The 9,917-nt window shown below is 41.4% G+C and overlaps 3 protein-coding genes across 3 annotated transcripts; 1 reads left to right on the top strand and 2 right to left on the bottom strand.

Annotated features, from left to right (window-relative positions):
* Positions 1-652: 652 nt before the first annotated feature.
* kctd12.1 (potassium channel tetramerisation domain containing 12.1) lies at positions 653-2,248 on the bottom strand. Its single transcript, XM_063887186.1, has one exon. The coding sequence runs from the start codon at positions 2,105-2,107 to the stop codon at positions 1,238-1,240; it is 870 nt and encodes a 289-aa protein (XP_063743256.1). The 5' UTR covers positions 2,108-2,248; the 3' UTR covers positions 653-1,237.
* Positions 2,249-2,819: 571 nt separating this feature from the next.
* acod1 (aconitate decarboxylase 1) lies at positions 2,820-7,386 on the top strand. Its single transcript, XM_063887068.1, has 5 exons — positions 2,820-3,792; positions 3,994-4,155; positions 4,673-4,762; positions 4,857-5,056; positions 5,750-7,386. The coding sequence occupies exons 1-5, from the start codon at positions 3,748-3,750 to the stop codon at positions 6,699-6,701; spliced, it is 1,449 nt and encodes a 482-aa protein (XP_063743138.1). The 5' UTR covers positions 2,820-3,747; the 3' UTR covers positions 6,702-7,386.
* Positions 6,792-9,365, bottom strand: zgc:162944 (uncharacterized protein LOC569993 homolog). The gene is made up of 4 exons (XM_063887073.1): positions 9,113-9,365; positions 8,132-8,303; positions 7,826-8,024; positions 6,792-7,300 (listed from the first exon to the last, which is right to left on the bottom strand). Exons 1-4 carry the CDS (start codon positions 9,305-9,307, stop codon positions 7,105-7,107), a joined length of 762 nt encoding a protein of 253 aa, XP_063743143.1. The 5' UTR covers positions 9,308-9,365; the 3' UTR covers positions 6,792-7,104.
* Between the last annotated feature and the right edge of the window lie 552 nt (positions 9,366-9,917).

The following is a 9,917-nucleotide window of genomic DNA, read 5'->3' as shown; positions in this document are numbered from 1 at the left end:
CAGAGGTCAACTCTCCATTATTTCTCCCTTGCAGACTGGACCCTCCCATTTGTGTGCAGCTGGACCCTTTCATAATTTACACTTGAAATAATAATGACATCGTGTGTGCAGCTGCACTATTTGCATCCACACAGTATGCTGGTGAATTTGTTTGACAAAATAGATAGGTGGACAGTCCCTACAGTATTTACATGCTATTGACAGGTTTTCTGCTTTGGCCAATAGTCAAAATAGAAAAAAGATAGAATGTGATTAGTCAGAACCAAGCAATGTGGGCATTTCTTCTTTTTTTTAAAATATTTTGGGGGCTTTTTGCCTTTGAGCGGATAGGACAGTGGAGAGTGACAGGAAAGTGGGAGAGAGAGTCGGGGTGGGATCCGGAATCGAACCCGGGTCGCCGGCATACGGTGCAGGTGCCCCAGCCAGTTACGCCACGGCCGGGGCCATGTTGGTATTTCTTAAGTGAGAACTGTGACAGAGTTTGTTGACTGGCAGCTTCTGTGCCATGATGGCTGGCATCTCTCTTTGAGGCTGACTCTTTGATTTCGCCACAGAGTTACGTTGAAACGGTTGCAGTAGGGGAATGCCAGTATTTTAATCCTATACTTTGTGCAGACAACGTTGAGAAAAATCTGGGTTGGTTGACAAAGAATAACCAAATACAAGATTTTATTTCATTTGAACAGTACAACTCTAGCAAGCAAGCAAGCAAGCACATACACTGTATCATGTCATAGAACTGCTAAGTATCAGAGTCTAATAGATAATACAAAACTTAGCCAAACATGTGATCGAGCAAGCCTAAAATTACAATAACACTGAATACTAATCACTGCTTGTCTGTTTTTGGATGCCACTCCATTCACACAGCACTGAGTCAGAAATGACTGAAACATTGATATGCAGTTCTATGAGGTGATGATGATGATGATGACATCTTGTTGATGTTTATACACAACACTGTTTTGGATGGGTGTGTCAACTCAAACTATGTTTGCACACTTTTAACATCCAAATTCCACTTGTGTAGAGTCAATATAGTGGCATTTCACTTTATCTGTTTTACCACAGAAGTGGTGATAGGCTACTTTTATTTGTCTATTCTTAGAATAATGAAGCAATATTTCGCATTCACTTGCCCTTGAAAAACGATACCATTCAACACAGCAAATGCAATTCTATTTTAAGACATCCCTCTCTAGATTAAGAAATGTCTATTTACATTAGTTTGACATGTTTACTGCTCCCGACAGAACACATATTCAGTGTAGCTTGTCCAAATTTTGTCCTCGTTTGGATCATTGCTGGTGTAGGCGCAGGTGCCTGTGGAGCTGCATGCCACCATGTGAAAGCCCACCTCTGTCAGCTTATCAAATGCCTGCTCTAGAAAATTATACTTGAGATAGTACCGGGATGTGTATCTCTCCGGGGGTCTGTCCGGGTCTCTGCTCTCATTCAGCGTGTCTCCAAACACTTCCTTGGCCAGGGCCGTCTTCCCGCAGACAGTGATGCGCGCCACTCTCCTGAATTTGGCGTCGGTTTGGATGTCCCTGCCAATGGTGTACGAGCCGCGGTATCCTATCGTGATATAGCCCGACTTTCTGGAGTCCAGTGACGGGGAGCGCGTGGCCCCGCTGACCGATATGGCGCGTAAAGTCTCCACGCCTGCTGAGGAGCCGCACTGCTGCGCACCTTCCTCGGTGTCGCTCTGGCTGATCTCCTCGCAGATTGAATTGTCCTTACTCACCCGGGGGCTAAGGCGTTTGGCAAGGTCCCGCAGCTGGAAAAAGTCAGCCTCCCTCTGCAGTCGACTCTTCTCGGGGAAGAAGTCCGGTAGGACCAAGTTCAGGTCTCGGAGATAATCTAGGATGTAGCGGAACAAGAAGCCGTCCCTGTCCAAGAAGTAGCGCCCTTTGCTGTCTCTCGCCAACTCTTTGGGTGACTTCTTGCTGAACATGTTCCACAGCAGCGAGTCCGGGACGGCGATGAGAGTTTTGTGTCTGGTAACATAAACCTGTCCGCCGACATTGAGCTCGATAATCTCTGAGAACGGGGAGCCCGGGTCAGTGCAGTTGGTCACTACGCGCTCTGTGTCGGCCAGTGCCATGTTCTCTGAGCCACTGCACTGATGTGGGATCAGTGGAAACACTGAGCGACTGAGAGGCGGAGGCTTGTTTATGAAGCCTGCTCTCACCACGTGCGTGCGCGCGCGTGCGTGACAACTGTAAAATGAACATTTAACTATAACTGCCTAGCCTTGTATGGGTGCTTCGCTCCCTTTTTCTTTATGGCTGTGTGTGTGTGTGTGTGTGTGTGTGTGTGTGTGTGTGTGTGTGTGTGTGTGTGTGTGTGTGTGTGTGTGTGTGTGTGTGTGTGTGTGTGCGAGAGAGAGAGAGAGAGAAAATGTCTCTCCCAGCATCACTTAAAGCAAAGCCCCTCATCTGATTATGTATCATTTAATTTTCCTGCCCTGTTTTGCATTACATATGAATGTGTATTGAATTAAAATAAATTGTGTTCAAATGTATTTTTGCAAATCCAATATGAAAATACAGAACCAGAAACCATGACTTATTCTAGCTTTGAAGTCAAGAATTTGTTAGAAAATATGGAAAGAGTGACACCCTTTGCAATTCTCATGGAAATGCAGCCGTCTAACACACACACACACACACACACACACACACACACACACACACACACACACACACACACACACACACACACACACACACACACACACAACTCTCAAAACAGCCCTTTGAAGAACTGAGGAGTTATAAAAATACTGAACATCAAGGTTAAAAATGATAGTTGAATATGTTTGGTACATCAGTCAAGACGCTGTGGTGGGATTGGTGTAACTACATTTAAATTGTTGCTGTACTTTAAGACACTTGTGCTTTACATTGAGTATTTTCATTGTGTGCAGCTTTCCATGTTTCTACCCCACTTACCACAGGGAAATATTCTTCATTTTACTCCATGTATAATAATAAACTATACTTAAAAACATGAATGCAAATCAATCGATTATTATACCTAAATTTAGTTATTTTATTTGAAAATTAGTATTTGAGGAATATGGTATTTATAGCAAGGCAGGTGAGGGTCGATCCTCATGTGTATACAGACTTAAGCTAAAGCTGACTTGAGTCTTTCTTCTTGTGTTCTTGCACAACAACTACGGTCAAAGTTTTTGTTTTGTAAATATTAATTGCCCAGCTGTTTGAAATTGCACATCCTCTTATCATGTGTTGCCTGAGTGTGTGCTGGTTGAGGCTCATTTCCCTGTTTAAAACTTCCCATTGCAAAGAGCTGAATTTCCACGATCTGTCATCTAAAAATGTGTTGTGAAAGACAGCTAATAATAGGCTCTGCCCAAGTAAGTTGGGAGTTTGACACAAGTCATTTGATACAAAATAAAGTAATCCTTTATTATTATATATTTTAGCAGACTTAATAATAGCCAACAGTTCACCGTGATGATTTGTATTTCTCCTTTGGTTTACTTTCTAACATTCATCTATTGCAAACATAACCAACATAGGCTGATATGTTCCTATATGTACCACTTCCTTTTTATCTAAGATGTGGTTTTTAATTGCACAAACAAAGATTTTGGTTGACCTTGTCTAGTCATGTGAAAGTTGTTACTTCTCATCATGGTGGTCTTTAGCCACTTTGGAAAGTTGGCAGACCAGCCTTCAGATAGAGGGATTACTTATAAAAGGTGGCTGCACTGCAATGTTTTGTCACTTAAAGACATTTCTCCAAACGATGCTACGCAAGGTATTTATGTTTATTTTCTTGTTTTATCTATTTCTTTTTAGCTTTTGAAGTAATTTCAATGAAATTAAGTGACATTTTGACTATTTAATTCTCATAGATGCAGCTTTTTTTTTTATACTTGTACTTGTTAGATCTTTTACCACTGTACTCTCTCTGGGGTGGTTTGCATTTGATCTGACTGGCCCTGTTTCACCTTTGCAGGGTATTACAGAGAGCTTTGGGGCTGCCATCCATGCTTTAAACACCACCAAGTTGACAGATGGTGTGATTAGCAGGAGCAAAAGGATGATGCTGGACACCCTGGGTGTTGGGCTAATAGGCACCAGGACAGCTGTCTTTAACAAGGCTCTCACATACAGCCAGGTATAGTAAACTCCTCTACTGTGTGTGGGCATGTCATTCGTGCTAAAATATGGCACAACATCAAATCAAAAAAATGTAAACATCTATTGAGAAAATGTGGATTTCCATTAAAGGAAGAATAAAAACCATCACAAAGCTGGCTTATATTACATTTAAATATGATCTGTGAATCCTTTATATAGGCTATCAATTGTATTAGTCACCATTAAAGCTGTCTTTATTTGGTCTCATGGGAAATTGTCTGTGTTGATAAACTAAACTAAAATACTAAGCTACTGATTAACATTTGAAAAATACAGTGATTGAATTACTGTGCACTGTGATTCATTTTCTTTTTCACTAAAATAATGACAAGAAAAGTATTCTTCCTGTGCTTCTTCAATAAGCCAATTTAGTGGATATAGTCCTTTTTATAGCTGCTATTTCTTTATAATTGTTTGTTGGAAATCAGGAACAAGTTCATGGTTACATCCATTTTCAACTGCACATTTAGCCTCCTATTTTTGTATGTCTGCAGTCGTTCACGTCTGACAACAGCAGCAGTGTTTGGGGTAAATCCCAGATCACCCTTCCTCCTCATTACGCTGCATTTGTCAATGGCATAGCGGTAAGCTCAGTCCAACAAATGCATCATAAAATATAGAAAACAAACAGATAATGTGGTGGTTTGACCTCTGATTATCTGTTCTGTGTGGTAACAGGTTCACTCCATGGACTTTGACGACACTTGGCACCCGGCTACTCACCCCTCAGGGGCTGTACTCCCCGCCCTGCTGGCCCTCGCAGAGACGCTGCCCAGCCGGCCCTCCGGTCTGGACCTACTGCTGGCCTTCAATGTCGGCATTGAAGTGCAGGGCCGACTCATGAGGTTCTCCAGAGAGGCCTACAACATCCCTGAGAGGTGAGATATTCGGAAATATTTAGTAATATCAGAATGAGTTGAACAACAAGGCATTATGCTAAAGTATGTCCAAGTCTATGCTTATGTACACTGGAAATATGTATGTGAGTGTTAAAGGGTTTGATTCCCCTAAATTACTTAAAGAACAATACCTACCTCTGGTGATCTTGAGCCAGGCAGATTTGTTTCTGTGTATATGAGGTTTCTCATAGGTGGAAGTGGTAATCACAGTAATTTACATTTTACAGAAACATCAGTTGCCAGAAACACCTCACCTCATTAAAAATGTATAAACCTCACTGTCAAGAGTTTTCATAAACAATATTTCTTCATTAGTTTAATGAACAGCAAGGTTTGTGGATTATTTGAAATGTATTACCACAAATAGTGCCAACAGAAATCTCATATACAAATGTCTCACACCTATAAATGTAGAAAACAAAACAAGGAAAAGGTTCATTTTCCCAGAAGACTAAACTAAAATATGTCACCAACAAAACAAGAGAAAGTAAACCCAGTTAATGTTTGTCACTCACCCTTAAAGAACTACTTAAACAGACATAAATGCAGTTAAGCTAATTAAATGTATTTCAAGGACCAAATAATTTAGCTCTGATTTTAAGCAACTGTTTTTACTCAACTCATCTTCTCGTGGTTTGTTTCTCCTGCTTCCTCTTTTCCCACCACTCTCAGATTCCACCCTCCCAGTGTAGTCGGGGTGATGGGCAGCGCTGCAGCCTCAGCTAAACTCCTGGGTCTTACCCCCGCACAGTGCATTCATGCTCTGGCCATCGCATCCTCCTCTGCTGGGGCTCCTCTGGCCAACGCTGCCACGCAAACCAAACCTCTCCATATTGGGAATGCTGCTAGCAGAGGGCTGGAGGCTGCTCAGCTGGCCCAGATGGGACTGGAGGGGAACCCAGCCATCCTGGATATACCCATTGGGTTTGGGGTTTACTACAAAGACTACAGTCCTTCAGCAATGACAGTTCCTGCTTCTGGTGACTTTAAATGGATACTGGAAGACCAGGATATAGCCTTCAAACGCATCCCTGCTCACCTGGGGATGCACTGGGTCGTGGATGCAGCACTGGCAGCCCGTGCAAAGCTTGAAAACACAGCCAGAAACGTTGACCTCAGGCAGATCAGGCGCATCACACTCCGAGTGCCTCCCTCCAAGTATGTCGACTGCCCCTTACCTGCCACAGAGCACCAAGCCAGGCACTCGTTTCAGTTCAACGCCTCCTCCGCCCTGCTGGATAACAAAGTGACCGTGTCTTCCTTCAGCGAAGCTCAGATTAACCGGCCTGCACTGAAGGAGCTCCTCTCCAAAGTGAAAGTGGAGACCCCTAAAGATAACCAACCCAGCTTTGACAAGATGTACTGTGAGGTTGAGATAGAAACAGATCAGGGGCAGAGTTACACAGCCAGATGTGATACCTTTTACGGCCACTGGAGGAAGCCATTGAGTCAGGAGGATCTGGTGGACAAGTTCAGCGTCAATGCTTCCTCAGTGTTGTGCACAGAGGGGGTGGAGGGCCTGATTGATGTGATAGGAAACATGGAGAGAGTGAGAGAATGCTCAATCCTGGGTTCATATCTCAGGTTGACAAGAAGTCAACAAGAGCAATGTTACAGCCCATGAAGAATGTAAATATACAATAAAACCAAAGTGTTAATATTTATATTAATCAATTTTCTTCCAATGAGTAGGAAATAAAGGGAACAGAAAAGGTGACTTTTTAAAATTTTATTGCATTTTCTTTACAATACATTAGTTGCTGTTGAAAATGTGATTTGCATTGACTTCTTAATACTGATCTACTGCGCCAAACAGAGAATTTATTTAAAATAAATTCAGCCCATATAGTGCAAATTCCTGCTACAAATGTGTATATTTCAAACGTATTCGGAAGCGCTTTTAATCCTGGAGTAACTGTATCATTATTCTGTCAGCAAGTTCAGCAGGCAGCTACCCTTAAGCTCTCTAAAACGACAGCCACCATTTCTTTCTTTCCGTTTCCACACATTTTTGAGTATAAGCTATTTCAAGCAAGTTTCAACACGTCCTGCACCATCGTACCAATTCCATCATATATCTCGTGTATCGGAGCTTCGCACATGAACGCAGAGGTGGTGACCAGCTTGTTCTTCTCGTCCACGTGGCTCTCGCTGACGCTCTTACTCACGTGTTTGCAGCCCAGCTCGGTGATGGCCGCCGCGGTGTCGGTAGTGTTGGGATACCTGAGAGAGAGAAAAGTAGCACCACACAATGTTCAGCTGCTTATAAAGATATGAATGGTTTTGTTTTTTTCCTCAGTGTGTAGTAAAAGGACACGTATACATTTTGAAACTATCACATTTTCTGGTCTTTTTTGCTACAAAAGTCAGTGACTGCAGCTGTTCAGACAGATTATCTAAACCGGTTATTTATCAAGTATGACTTTGTGAGAACAAAGACGACGCACTTCACTCCTGGTCCTTCTTTTTACTTCCAAAAAAGCAGTAGCTAATGTATCATTGAGCCCCAAGCACAGATTCAGAGCGAGTGAGAGAAGTATTGTGCTTTCTTTCCAAATCAATGCCCTCAATCAATGTATAACTTAAAACTTATAGTCTTTAGCTCCAACTAACGCAACCTATAAGACTTAATTATTTTTTTGGCACCCATACAAGAATATGACACTGTCTTTTGTTGCTTCAATGTATAACAAAGAAATAAGACCAAAAAAGAAAAATCTGGGTTGCTCAGGCAAGTTATAGACTCACTTGTCATCCTTCTCAATACCGACGGTGACCTCACAGCCAGGAAACACCTTGGCAGCAATGACAGGTGAGATGCAGCAGAGGCCGATGGGTTTACCCTCGGCGTGAAACGCCTGCAGCACGGCCTTCACCTCGTCGTTAACGGTGCAGTCCTTCCCCTTCACGGCCCACGTGCAGAGGTTCTTTGCGGCCCCAAAGCCACCTAAAATCATTGTAAAGATATGATTATTTTAGTCATTCAAGCAGTCAGGAAAGATGATATAGATCCTTCTGGTATGTGAGAGGTTTATTGTGTAATAGTATTCAAACCTGGTAATATTATAGCGTCATGGTCTTTGGCACTGAGCTTAGACAGGTCTTGGATGTTTCCACGGGCCAGCCTTGCGCTCTCCACCAACACGTTTCTCTTCTCCTCAGACGGCTCGCCTTTCAGGTGATTCACCACATGCATCTGCTCCATGTTGGGTGCAAACATGTTTACCTGCAGGGGGTAAAGCAAAAGTGAGGAATCATTTCATAACATTACAAAACAAACAAACCACAGACACCATGAGGACAGCCAACATTGATTATTTGTTTCTTCTTCAAATGATTAACAACATAATGATAGATATTTGCTTGTTTTGTCAGACCCAGATTTCATAACATAATAACATAATATTCAATTTACAATCACCAAAAACTGAAAAGGGGGGCTTTATCCTTTCATTTGGGAAGCTATCACCAAAGAATACTTTTCTATTTCTGCTTGAAAAATAACTTACAATTAATCAGTTGTGCGGAATTGTTGTCAATCACTTGATAACAATAAGTTAGCTATTGCATTTTTCTGGGAAAGTGGGAATTTCATACTAAAAAGCCTCCAAAAAATACAACACGCAGTTTATATATATATTATTGTAACAAGGACTGAGTTTACCATGGGAAAAAACAAACAATACCCTATATATTTGAACATTTTGTTGCAGGACTTTTACTTGTGAACTTATTATTAATTGACACACACACACACACACACACACACACACACACACACACACACCCCCACACACACACACACACACACACTGATTAAAATGTATAACGTCTGAGTAGCGATCTCCTTTCACCATGATATTTTTGTTTTGAAAGCTTGTAAACCTACATGTCCTTTAAAATCCTTTTGCATAATGTGTGTGATATTTAGTTGACCAGAGCCAGGCTGCTTCAAACACTGCGCTGTTAGATATAAACTACATAGCATACAGCCACATTAGCAGTTGCATGTTAAAGCTGTCCTATCAAACTTACAGTCGCACCTCCTCTGCTCAGATGGACCAGAACAGCGGAGGCCTCGTGGATCTCACTACCGTCATAAACTCCGCAGCCCGCCAAAACCACAGCCACGCGCTTAGCCATCTGAGAGCTGTAGTAACTTTTATTAACTGTCTGAATGGCCCTGAATGTCAGTACGTTACGACCACAGTGACGCAGCAGGTTGAGCATGGCGGACTGTCAGCTGGGAGGACACACACTTCTTCTACGTTTTTTTCCCTGCACTAACCGAGGGTTACTCGGAGCTCCATCGCCATCTTGTGTCTAGGCCTGCAGTTACACCGTATCTTTATTCTCTTTATGAAGTGAATTAAATTTGTCCCAATGGCCTCGTATTTAAAACCAAATAATTTGAGTGTAGATGTTCACTTTATTCTTGTGATCAGTGACAATCTGTTGATAATAGGACTATTAAGCAAAAAATAAAAAACACATACATAATGCATTTAAAATGATTAAGATACAGTAAAACATAAAGCCAAATCATAAATCATTTAAATCATAAATAGTCTAATGCTGGTTTTATTTAAGTCAATATTGATTGATTCATTTAAATATATATATATATATATATATATATATATATATATATATATATCATTAAAACACATGTAATAATAATTTGAATTAGAGAGAAATATTTGTTTCATTTGACTTTTTTTATTTTATTCATTCAATATACTCTTGGCACATTTAGTGCTTTGTCACCAGGGCCCAAAAGTAACATGTTTATTAAAAATAAAATACCGGTAAATGACCACATGAGATTAAAATAAATAAA

This window comes from Eleginops maclovinus, chromosome 7 (genome assembly GCF_036324505.1).
Source record: "Eleginops maclovinus isolate JMC-PN-2008 ecotype Puerto Natales chromosome 7, JC_Emac_rtc_rv5, whole genome shotgun sequence".
NCBI lineage: Eukaryota > Metazoa > Chordata > Actinopteri > Perciformes > Eleginopidae > Eleginops > Eleginops maclovinus.
The sequence above is the reverse complement of the archived record's forward strand: the minus strand, read 5'-3'. Positions and strand labels throughout refer to the sequence as shown.

Excerpts from the sequence above, each read along its gene's own strand:
- kctd12.1 (XM_063887186.1), bottom strand. The coding sequence starts at position 2,107 with ATGGCACTGGCCGACACAGAGCGCGTAGTGACCAACTGCACTGACCCG.
- acod1 (XM_063887068.1), top strand. The coding sequence starts at position 3,748 with ATGTTTTGTCACTTAAAGACATTTCTCCAAACGATGCTACGCAAG. Across the intron at positions 3,793-3,993 it reads TCCAAACGATGCTACGCAAG|GGTATTACAGAGAGCTTTGG; the intron begins GTATTTATGTTT and ends TCACCTTTGCAG. Across the intron at positions 4,156-4,672 it reads AGGCTCTCACATACAGCCAG|TCGTTCACGTCTGACAACAG; the intron begins GTATAGTAAACT and ends GTATGTCTGCAG.
- zgc:162944 (XM_063887073.1), bottom strand. The coding sequence starts at position 9,307 with ATGCTCAACCTGCTGCGTCACTGTGGTCGTAACGTACTGACATTCAGG. Across the intron at positions 8,304-9,112 it reads TGAGCAGAGGAGGTGCGACT|GTAAACATGTTTGCACCCAA; the intron begins GTAAGTTTGATA and ends TACCCCCTGCAG. Across the intron at positions 8,025-8,131 it reads TGACGCTATAATATTACCAG|GTGGCTTTGGGGCCGCAAAG; the intron begins GTTTGAATACTA and ends CAATGATTTTAG.